Below are 12,854 nucleotides of genomic sequence, written 5' to 3' on the forward strand. Positions count from 1 at the left end.
GAGTGCACCCCATTTGAACAAGTCTATGAGACTATGAGTGGTGGTGGTAGAAGTTGGCTTGGACCAACACCAACTCACCTTAAGAAAAACAGGTGAATCAACAAAACTAGATCTGAAGAGATGGTCGTCACAAATTTGCATTTATTTTTAAAAATATATACGAAAGTCATACGAGTATAAAAGAGAAAAAAAAAGAAACAGAGAACATCAAGAAACTTGCAGATAAAAAAAATATAAGAAATGAAATGTTATACTCGAAATAAGTTGAAATTAGAAAATCAGAAATATGACAGTAACTTCCAATTGAAAACATATGTTTTAACATCAGCCAAACAAAATTATTTTACAATAACAACCTGAGAACAAAACTTCAATTCAAAAATCATCACATTGGTTCAAAAGCAAAACCATACCTCCATAACTTCAAAATATCTTACCTGTTGAATTTTCGATTCTACCATTGCCAGGAGCAGAACCTTTTACCTTCACTATCTTTCAATTCTACCTTTTTTTGGGCCTAATCGTTTACCTTCACTTTCGTCCCGCTCTACCCTTGGGCGGCCCAGACCCTTTACCTTCACCTCCACCTCTTCCAGCTTTACCTTTCGGCGGGCCCGATCCTTTACCTTTCTGTCCTTTTCCACCTTTTTTCGCTCTTTCCTTGTCCTTTTTCATCCCATGTTTCCTTGCATCCTTCTTCATCCTCCTATCAACAAGTACTTTCCCTTTACCCGTTTTCACTTGTACTCCTTTCTTAGCTACCACCAACTCTTTCTTCGGTCTCACCGGGACCGCCTTTTTATACAAAGTATCAATCATCTTCATCTTCGATCGATCATTAATATCTTCTTGATCAGCAATCGTGTTCGCCTTCTTTCGAATCTTCTCCATCTTCCTCATTGCAACTCGCTTCTTTCGGGCCTTCGCTTGGGCCACCTTTTTAGCGGGCCGCGCGTTAATCTCCTTGAATTGGGCTTTCATTGCATTAACCTCTTCTTTTGTTATGGGTTTTATGATCTGCCTATGTTTCTTCTCTTCATCTAAAAACCATTTCGGTAAACCCTCGTCATCATGAAACATGTATTTATTATAAGCGTCGTCAAGCATTTGTTCTCTTTGTTTTTTTCTTAGCATTTTTTTCGCACATGCCAAGATCTCGGCTTTTGTTTCCACGTCATCATCTGACTCATCTGATGACGAGTCATCACTTGAATCAGTATTTACAGCAGGGACCACCTCAAAGTCTTCAGTAGGAGCAGGCTGAGAAACTTGAGTTTTTTTCGCCTTGTTTTTTGAAGACGGCTTTTTAGGCACCATGAGTTGATTATCTGATTTGTTATCTATTTGCATGATGTCATCAACATCATCTTCACTCTCATCCATTTTTGAATTTTCTTGTTCATCACCATCATCAAATACATCTTGGCTAAACCATTTTGCAGCAATTTCTTCCTCGGTTGGCTCGTCATCATCAAGCGGTATCATTAGGGGGTTTGATTCTTGAACACGCTGATCATTATCAGAATCTTCATCCTGAACAGCATCATCATCATCCTCCCCATCATCACCCTACATCACATATACATAGGTCAACTATGCTACACATATAATGAAGCAACGAGTCCCAGACCTTGAACGCTGCATAGGTCAACATCGCTTTAACACTAACGGGTCAAACGAGAGAAAGATACAAAATAGGGAAAAAATACTAAATGGTGGTCAAAAGTTGCCCAAAATGTATTCAAAAAGCATTAAACCTCCCAAATTGTTTTAAAATCAAACCTCAAGAAGTTCACCATCCTCAGAGTGTTTTTGCTTCAATCGTTTTCTTTGTTTTGTGCTTCCTTCTTTCTTGGCCATATATTGTTCATAAGCTTCTTCCATTAACTGCTCCATCTTCTCATCATACCTGAAAGCAAAATATGACATTTTTTAAATAAATAACTATCCAAATTTATTAATTAAGCAAATATATTCATGTACTCACCTTCGACGTTCTTCATCAGAGTCCACATCACTGAGTGACTCATCTTGAGAGTCTACTTGGCCGCCTTCATCATCACTATCCACAATTTCATTATTTGGACCATCATCTTCAGTGTTATCAACAGCAACCAGATCTTTCTTTCCCTAAACAGGTTTAGATAAAACGATACAGAACTTAAATAAACATAACATTAATATGATATCTCATCTCATTTACATATGATACAAATCTAACCTTGATAGAAGATAGAGAAAATAACTCAATATCTGTATAACCATCCTCCATTACATCACTCTGCATTCCAGTTGCTTTTCTAGCTTTATCCTGCATATTCCAAAGAAATTAATATGTTAAACAGAGTATCAAAAGTGTCAAATTGTATCAGCACTTATTTGTAAATCAAAGTAACCAAAATTGTATGTTATCAAACCTTAGCTTTTCGTTTAGCAAGTATCTTTTTTGCCTGCTTTTTCTTCCGCAACATAGCATTGGTCAATTCTTCCATTTCTTTAAGTCCATCATCGTCTTCATCCTCATCCTCATTAACTTTGCTTTCAGGTTCAACATCTGCTGGTATAGGAATTTCCTTTTCTGGAGACAATGCTTTTCTGATATGGATACGCCACCTAAATAATGCCAATTTAACATAAAAACCAACATAAATGATGTCTGTATATGAATAATTAACTACATAGACAAAGTACTAAAGATAAGGTGCTCCTTACTTCAACAGATGCTTAAAGTCTTGTTTGTTTAAAACACGCAAGTCATCACATGATGCTTTTACCTGGTCAAACAAGAAGTAAATATTGTTACAAGTGCACCTAAATATCCCCTTGTACCCCAAAAAAACATAAATGTTAAGGACATTACCTCCTCAGTAGTCAACGCATGGTCCTTGATGGGCAAACAAGTGTCATCTTCAAAAGATATAGACGAAACAGTACCAAGAACATCAAGAGGAGCATTCGACCAAATGAAGTCTGTAGCTGAACATGTTTTCCTTAAAGTTGTATCACCATCTTCATACCTGATACATTCAAGTAGTTAGCATAAAACCAACATGCAAAGCGTCTTTATATCTAACAAACTAGATCACATTATGCAAGAAAAATCCAATAAAATGGCTAAATTTAGTAACACATATCAAAAATGGTTTACCCATCACGATGTCTCTTCTGTTTTCCTGGGTCTCTAAGCACATCAATTACCTAAATTTGCAAGTTCACACAAAACATAAGTGAAAAGGTATCCCTAGCTTGGATCAATGAATATAACTTATTTAATTAAAAGATTATTTTACCTTTGTGGGTTCTTTGCCTCCTTGAAATAAATGTCTAACATCAAAAAGGCGGGGATCTATCTTAGCAGGTGCCTTGTATTTTAAACATATGATATAAATCTCAGCAGAAGTCGAACGACTGGCAGCTGGTTTATCCACCTCGACCTTTTCAAATAACTGCGGACAAATTACCAGGGTTAATACATTATCCCTAACAGTAAACTCACCACAAAAGTGTGAAACCAAAGAACAAATCTAATACCTGTCTAAGACAGTAGAGGACCGCATTGTAATCCCGCGACCTAAAAACCTGTTACAAATATCAAGTTAGTGAGGGTTCAATCACACTTTCAATACACAAAAGAAAGGAAAGAATTGTATATAATTGCTCGTGTATGCAAGCAAAATTGATAAATATACAAAACAGAAATGATTTCACTTGTACCATGCATAAGTATACCGCATACGAACACATACATAAATGATGAATCGACTACAGCCCAAATATACTGATGTTAACTTGTGCAAGACGTAAAATAAAAATGGGTAATACTCAACGAGTTGTCCCAAAGCAGTATATGACAAAGTAATAGAGATAAAGTCATAAAGCCATAGTAGGTTCTGAAAGACAAGACCTTTTATTACATATAAATACCACAAACCTCTAGTATACATGTACACTAGCTAATTTTTACAAACAAGTATATAGATCCGAATGTTCCTAAACAATATATATGGAGTACTATATATTAGAAAAGCTGAACTGAATTGACTTGTACCCTGTACAAGTATACAAACATACACGGAACAAATATTTCAAATGCAATTATCGCAACAATATTTCACGTCTGAATCAAGATAAAACAGAAGTAATATTAGTATATTACTTCCAATAAAGCTTATCACATGGAAGCACATTAAAAAATATGGAGCTAATCCTATCATAAGTTTCCTTCAGATTTAAATGTATTATAACAATTCAACCAAATCTATTAAAGTCACATTCATGTAACATACACATCCATACACAAACACTTACCTATCCACATACATCATACATTCATACAACAGTTATCTGCATCAATTTCATAAAACAAAAGCTAATTTTTTTCTGCATATGCATCTCAATCTCAAAGAATTAGTAATGTTGCACAAGAATGTTTATAAACTACAGCCATAGTTAATTCAACTAAACAAAACATCTAACCATATAATAATCAATTAAAAACAGAGCTATAAATTCATACTTTCGTAACAAACGCCCCTTTCGGAGCCAGCAATTCAGAAGCAAGTTTAATCGAATCGATAACAAGTGCGTTTTGACTAGTAGCTTCTTGAGCCCAAGCACCACCAACATTAGGTGAACCATCATGCAACACCAAATCAAAAGCCTTAACTCCATTCTCACTCATTAATCTCTTAACAGTTGCTCTACATTTAGGCGTAGTAATATCCTCCTGAACGGCAATAGCACCGCGAATCGGTCGAATCGGATCTAAATCGACACCGATTACGAGACTACCGACTGGTACACGTTCCACCGCAGCTTGCATCCAACCACCAGGAGCTGCACAGAGATCGAGAACGGCGTGTGATGATCGGAGGAAAGTGAATTTCGAATCGAGTTGAATTAGTTTCCATACTGCACGAGATCTGTAACCGTGTTCTTTGGCTAAATGGTAAAATTTATCCAACCTATGCTTTCCTTTAGCCTTGCCACCCATGGTTGGCTGCTGTGTGTTAGGGTTTTAGGGCAACTGTGTTTTGGTTGTTTTAATTTAGGGTTTATATTTATATGGTTGATGTGGAGGTAAGGTAGTTAAATTGTTTAACGCGGCGGTTAGTTTTACACCGAAGTTTTAGTTTTTTAGTTTCTGGCACCAAAGTTGTATGTTTTAAAACGAGAAATGGTTTATACTGTAACTTTATAAGATGATGTGGCACGTTAGTTAAACAAAGTAATTTTTCTTTATTTTGTATCTCTCAGTTTTTCTTGAGTTTTTCTTGATTTGAAACGTTTTAAAGAATAAAGCTCTCTCTTAAAAGGTTTAAAGCATGAAATTATATGTAAATTGTAAAGTGTAAACGTGTATATTTTAAGATGCTAGTAGAGCCTGCGTTATTGAAAAAATATGGTTAAAATGAAAATACTCCGTAATTGACGGAATTTACATTATCAATAATTTGATTCACAAGAAAACCATTAAAAACCTCGCTAGCAGTATATTTTTTAAGTACCACTAAAAATCTTACGAAATAGTCATGAAAAATACCCGATTACACCTCGTAGATCTGAGTAAAATACTCATTTCTTCCTTAAATAGCCCGAATAAAAAAAAACCTTATTCGTTTATCTGATTACACTTTACATTTAAATGATTTTTGTCCAAAAAAAAAATTCTTCTATTCGGTTACTGTCTAAAGTGCCAATAATTTTTGTAATTAACATAAGTAAAAGAGAAAATGGTTTTAAGATCGTGGTTTTCCCAAGTATTTGTTGCATTAAATTGTATCCTTTAGATTAGATACAAAGCCTTGTTTTCCATACAAAAACAAAAGTGAACTTCATATCATATATCATATATTATACTCCATATTATATTTATATTTATATAAATTATTAATAAATATAAATATATAAATAGTCCGGTGACTTAGAGAGTAACTAGTTGTTGAACCTCGCTTCGCGTCGGGGGTTCGGTTTTCAATGTATTTTATTGCGTTTAGTTTGTAAAATTATTTCGTGGCTAAAGAATGATGTTATTGAAGCGCAAACTCGAGTCGAACTAAAAGGTATAACCCGTGAAAGATTTAAATGTTATTTTAAATTAACAATATATGTCCATCTCGGCGTTTAGCTATGTAATTATCGACTTTTAAAAATTTAACGCGAAATCAACGTGTATGAAAAGTACCCCAAATATTTAGCATTTTTTAAAAAGCGTCCGTTTTGCGTATAGTTAGTGACATTGTGTTGCTAAAATTATTTCGAGTCTAACGATGGTGTTGGAAAAATTTAACTCGTTACTATATTATCTAATAGACACAAATGGTGAATACTAACTAGGGGCATTTTCGTCATTTCACCTTTTTTAAAACTCTAATTAAATTTCACTACACCAACAAAGACCCCCACACTTTTTCCAAATATTCAAATCGACCCCCCCAAACAGGGGGGTAAAGTGTCAAATAACCATTTTCATAAAAAATTTTAAATAAACTCCACCCAAATATTCAACGGGTCATATCTTCTCGCTTTATATGACCCGTTGAATATTTGGGTGGAGTTTATTTAAGATTTTTTTATGAAAATGGTTATTTGACACTTTACCCCATGTTTGGGGGTCGATTTGAAAATGGTTATTTGACACTAACGGAAGCCAAAGTTTGAGCTAATAGAAGGAAAGAAGCAATAACCGACACCTTATTGTTTGGTCTTCTAAATCAACTCCTTCAAGTAATCTATGGTATCTCCAATTATTGATGCTCACCATCTACATAGCAATATCAATGCATGAATATTTTGATGGTTATATATATATATATATATATATATATATATATATATATATATATATATATATATATATATATATATATATATATTGATCTATTAAGATTGAAGAAGACAGAGATAACGTAGGGGTGGTGGTACATGGGGTTGGTTGTTCACCATTAAACTATTATGGTTATAATGCCAGTAAAGGGATGAATACCTCAGCCTATGACCTTGCACTCTACACAGCCACTTCCAGTTGAGACTTCCAAAATGTGCTATATTTATGCGAATGAAGCTGTTATCTATAAAATGAACAAACCATTATAGATGTACTCCACCCTACCCTTGATAATGGTTAAGACCAAAAAAAGCTAATATCATCTTAGTAGAATGAAACATATATAAACTAATTCATTAAGCGTGTTGTCTCTAACATGTCAGCTACAAAAAAAAAAAAAAAAAAAAAAAAAAAAAAAACCCCTAAGATCTAACACCTAACATAAACATCATAAAATTAATACCTTCAAAAGCCAAAATGTCAGGCATAATAACAAAATTAGAAACTACAAGTTAAAAAAAACCGAACAACAATCAAAGACTAACAAAGCAAATAAACCATAACTGTGAGTATATATTCTAGAATCTAGAGGTGGCAGAATTGGGAAAGCCGAACAAAATGGGTAACGGGTCAGAAAGAAAAGATCTCAGTTCACTTAGGGATCAGTTGGCACAAAAAAACTTTCTGTCCAAAAGTGATGCTTTCACATACAATTAGTGTTCAAATGTGATCAGATAATTTTAGGGTGCAGACAACTTATTTTACCAATTCTAGTGGTTTGACCAATTCCACCAATTGGTCCGCTAACATAAAACACAAACGGATCAAGCCATTTATAAGTTAACAGGTCAAAACTGACACCTTTAATAAATTACTGAATTACAACTTACCTAAGTGGGTGAAAAAAGAATAGTTCCTGCTTCTTGCCCAACTCTTTGTGGTCATATTTTTTTGCTTCTTCTAACATCGCGATATATTCCTGCATGAATATTTTTTTTAGTGATTGTAAAACATTGGGCTCATAATAACCTTTGTGTAAAGAAAAACTTCACATGGGTACACCAGTTTGCAAACATTCACATGATTGATATATTAAAGACCTATAAACCCCATACATTGATACTGTTTATTTCATAAACTCTATTCAATTTTGAATTAAAAATCTCAAGAATTAGATCACCCGAAAATTTAATTTTAATAATACATAAAGACTGAAACCTAAAGTATCGTTGGAGTGATGAAAACAAATATAACCTTGAGATGTTTTTGGTCAGGAAAAGATATCCCATAAACTCTTTGTAAGCTTTCACTATCTTTATCCCCCTTCCAGTAAGCTGCTGAAGCCTGGAGATAATTTAAAAAATTAATAATATGTAAATATGCAACAAATTCTTTATCATGATAGATAAAACCTGATTTACCTTTAAGCAAGCAATAGCTTTGACAACAGAGGTATTTGGTATATGGGGTCCACGGCACAGATCGACTAATGGACCACATCTGTAGACAGTCTTGTCTTCAGGTAGGCTGCTAATGATTTCAACCTGATAATAACATTATAAAAAATAAGATCCATTAAGATGTGTTCCAAAGTTCAAACATCAATATAACTTATAACTATATATAATATATGTTCGATAGGAACTTTCACCTTAAACTGGTTATCAGAGAACATCTCAAGAGCCTACTCTCGTGTAACTTCAATTCGCTCGAAAGCTTGCTTTTCCTGAAGAAAACATCTTTAATTTAGTGATTCGGTACAGTAAAAAAAAAAAACAAGTATGCATCTCAAATTTTAAACAAAAATAATAGTAATTCATCAACTTCTACAAAAATATAATTTCAAACAATCTGTTCAAAGTGATCATCATTTAATCCAAGGTCGCCATAGAAACCATCATAGTAGAAACCCTGTTAGAACAACAATTGCATGAGAAATCACATACAGGCAAGTGATAGCTCAAAGTTACTTACACAAATTTTTAAATCATATGTATTCGAGATATTTGTGAATTCTGGTAGTTGCAGGATTTTTTAAATCCTAAATTACTTACCCACAAAATGAATAAACACAAACTTACTTAGACACCCCCTGCGATATCAATTTAATCAACACAAAGTTAGTCACATATGATTTCAAGAAAAATAAAATATACTTTTATTTTCAAACTACTATAACTTACTGTTTTGATGCATGTTACCTAAGGATAATGTCAAGAACCCTAAAAGCTTCCATTGAATTTTCAGACTCTTGACCATGCAAACCTTGTGCAATTGTCTGCATTGGAATTTTAGCAGCAAAACTTAACTCCACTTTGAATGTTTACGATTGATACTGGCAACGCATACACAAAGTTAATTAGACACCCCCTGCCATATCAATTTAATCAACACAAAGTTAGCCATTGATTTAAAGAATAAAAATATATACTTTTATTTTCAAACTCGACTCATTCTCTAATAGTGTAACATATTTGACCTGGAATACAAATCAAGTGTTATCACAATTATGCCAAATGGGTCAATGTTATTATTATTGTTTCTGAAGAATATTGAAGAATATCATATTAATTTAACCCGTAACATGAATACATAACTGAAGACTTTAACCTTAACAAGTGTGACCCATTTACTAATATTGTAACTGAAATGTCCCGTTCATATTGATTATAAACGTTCCATATTAATTGATTTCGTCGCGAGGTTTTGACCTCTATATGAGACGTTTTTCAAAGACTGCATTCATTTTTAAAATAACCATAACCTTTATTTTATCTATAAAGGTTTAAAAAGCATTACGTAGATTATCAAATAATGATAATCTAAAATATACCGTTTACACACGACCATTACATAATGGTTTACAATAAGAATATATTACATCAAAAATAAGTTTCTTGAATGCAGTTTTTACATAATATCATACAAGCATGGACTCCAAATCTTGTCCTTATTTTAGTATGCAACAGCGGAAGCTCTTAATAATCACCTGAGAATAAACATGCTTAAAACGTCAACAAAAATGTTGGTGAGTTATAGGTTTAACCTATATATTATCAAACCATAATAATAGACTACAAGATTTCATATTTCAATATACATCCCATACATAGAGATAAAAATCATTCATATGGAGAAAACCTGGTAACCGACATTAACAAGATGCATATAAGAATATCCCCTATCATTCCGGAAAATCCTTCGGACATGATAAAAACGAATTCGAAGTACTAAAGCATCCGGTACTTTGGATGGGGTTCGTTAGGCCCAATAGATCTATCTTTAGGATTCGCGTCAATTAGTAGATCGGTTTACTAATTCTTAGGCTACCAAGCAAAAGGGGCATATTCGGCTTCGATCATTCACCCATATAATGTAGTTTCATTTACTTGTGTCTATTTCGTAAAACATTTATAAAACTGCATGTATTCTCATCCCAAAATATTAGATTTTAAAAGTGGGACTATAACTCACTTTCACAGATTTTTACTTCGTCGGGAAGTAAGACTTGGCCACTGGTCGATTCACGAACCTATAACAAATATGTACATATATATCAAAGTATGTTCAAAATATATTTACAACATTTTTAATACGTTTTACTGTTTTAAGTTTATTAAGTCAGCTGTCCTTGTTAGCAACCTACAACTAGTTGTCCATAATTAGATGTACAAAAATAAATTGATATATATTATCTTGAATCAATCCACGACCCAGTGTATACACGTCTCAGACAAGATCACAACTCAAACTATATATATTTTTGGAATCAACCTCAACCCTGTATAGCTAACTCCAACATTACTGCATATAGAGTGTTTATGGTTGTTCCAAATAATATATATAGATGGGTCGATATGATATGTCAAAACATTTGCATACGTGTCTATGGTATCCCAAGATTACATAATATATTAGAATACATGTATAATACAATATAAGTTAGCTAGGATATGATTAATATAGATTTGTTACCAATTTTCACGTAGCTACAACAAGCAAAAATAACCAATCTTGTTTTACCCATAACTTCTTCGTTTTAAATCCGTTTTGAGTGAATCCAATTGCTATGGTTTCATATTGAACTTAAGTTTATGAATCTATGCAGAAAAAGTATAAGTTTATTGTAACATCCCGCGTTTTTCCGTTAAATTTATTTTTAACACTGTCTTTTTTTTTTAAATAATATCTTTCGTTATTTAAATTCGTATTTTCCGTTGACTAACGTTCATAATATTCCCGTTATTTAATTAAAACATCACTCGTTTACTCTAGCATTTTAAAAATATTCGCTCGGTTAATTCCCGCACCCGCTTTGAAACTTGAGGGACTAAACTTGCCAAGTGGGCAAAAATTTGACTAGGTCAAATAGTCAAAGTGGCCTTCTCCTCCATCCATTCCACCTCCCTCATTCTTGCTACTTCCATATTTTCTTTCAAACCCCAACATCAAAGATTTATCATCTAAATTCAATCAAGGAAGTTCATCACAAAACAAATTACATATTCGTGATCCTCTCTTCATCTTCTACATTTTGGTACCAACTTCATCTCATTTGGGTAACGTTTCTAAAATACTAGATTTCTCTAAATTCGTTTTATATACTTGAAATGGTGTTAGTTAGTGTCTATGGCTCAAGTCTAACATGAATATATGTTTGGTTTGCTCGATTTGTTGTTTTTGGAGTAACTAGCATGAACTTGAAATGGGTGTGCTTAATCTTTGATTTTGGATGAGTTAATGTTGTTAAATTGTTAAAGTTCATGTTTTAATTGTGTTACTAGTATCACTAGCTTCGTTTTGATGCGTAGGTTGATTAAGAAAACTTCAAAAACATGAATATTGATTTTTGTGGATTTTGGTTAGGGTTTGATAGACTTAAAACGAGCTTTTGATGTTTTAAATGTCGTGAAATGTTATTTGTGAGTGTTTAGTTGTAATGTATGTTTCATTACCTTCAAAACGGCATATCATACATGTAAATTGGTTGCCCGAATCATAAAATACGTTTTACAAACTTGAAACTTTGAAAATAAACCTTTCTTGATCAATTGACGAGTTTTCGGTTATTGTAATTGATGTTTTTGCTTGTGAAAGGTAGTTAATTGTATTCCTTGTCAAAAGAGCTTTCCAATGATATAAGATGCGTATTCTAAGTGTTTACGGTTTGCGTTTTGTGCTAAATTGAATTTTGGATCAAGACTTGAACTTTTGAAACTGACCAGGTACCAGGCCACGCCTAATGTCGCGGCGCGACACCTCTGGCCGCGGCGCGGCAATAGCCGTGTTTGGGTTCTGACCTACTTTGTCAAATTTTGAAAAATGTTTGTTATGCTACGCACCTCTGATTCACATGTAACTTGTTCTAACATGCTTATATATGAATAAAAACCTCAGAAAAATAGTTCGGGACCCGACCCGATCCCGTTGACTTTTTCGTTGACTTTGACCAAGTTTGACTTTTAGTCAAACTTAACAAAACACTTATACAATCGTTCTAATCTTATTTTATACTTGATTCTTGCATGAAACTTGACAACGTGATTCACATGCTATATAATCGAGTCGTAATGAGCCATAGGACTAATTGAACACATTTCGCCCGACCTTGTGTCGTAACCGGTTAATTGATACAACTTACTTGTTTAGGTCAAGGCTAAGCAACATTCATGCACACGTTTACTTTGTGAAGTACATTTATACTCGTGCACTCGAGGTGAGATCATAGTCCCATCTTTCAACAACTTTTATGCTTTAAACTATGGGATGAGAAACATATACGTATCATACTTTTACACTTGAACACAAGTACGAAAACGAACATTCCACGTACGGGTTTGAACAAAAAGCCTCAATTCAATTATCATTAGTTACACTTGCAGGGTGTAAACGTGAACTTATATTATGTGATCACATGGGCTTGACGAGCCTCATTCGGACGGTTCGCTACCGTTAGCGGATGAAATATATTTTCGGGTCTAGTGTATGTTCTAACACTACGCAAAGGGTGCAAAACAGTTAAGTTTGA

General features: G+C 33.6%; 1 protein-coding gene across 1 annotated transcript; it reads right to left on the reverse strand.

Annotated features, from left to right (window-relative positions):
- Positions 1–248: 248 nt before the first annotated feature.
- LOC139873671 (adoMet-dependent rRNA methyltransferase spb1) lies at positions 249–5,016 on the reverse strand. Its single transcript, XM_071861614.1, has 11 exons — positions 4,517–5,016; positions 3,532–3,579; positions 3,291–3,446; positions 3,149–3,198; positions 2,861–3,017; positions 2,713–2,774; positions 2,418–2,613; positions 2,222–2,311; positions 1,988–2,130; positions 1,783–1,909; positions 249–1,569 (listed from the first exon to the last, which is right to left on the reverse strand). The coding sequence occupies exons 1-11, from the start codon at positions 4,991–4,993 to the stop codon at positions 532–534; spliced, it is 2,544 nt and encodes an 847-aa protein (XP_071717715.1). The 5' UTR covers positions 4,994–5,016; the 3' UTR covers positions 249–531.
- Between the last annotated feature and the right edge of the window lie 7,838 nt (positions 5,017–12,854).

This window comes from Rutidosis leptorrhynchoides, chromosome 10 (genome assembly GCF_046630445.1).
Source record: "Rutidosis leptorrhynchoides isolate AG116_Rl617_1_P2 chromosome 10, CSIRO_AGI_Rlap_v1, whole genome shotgun sequence".
NCBI classification, from domain to species: Eukaryota; Viridiplantae; Streptophyta; class Magnoliopsida; order Asterales; family Asteraceae; genus Rutidosis; species Rutidosis leptorrhynchoides.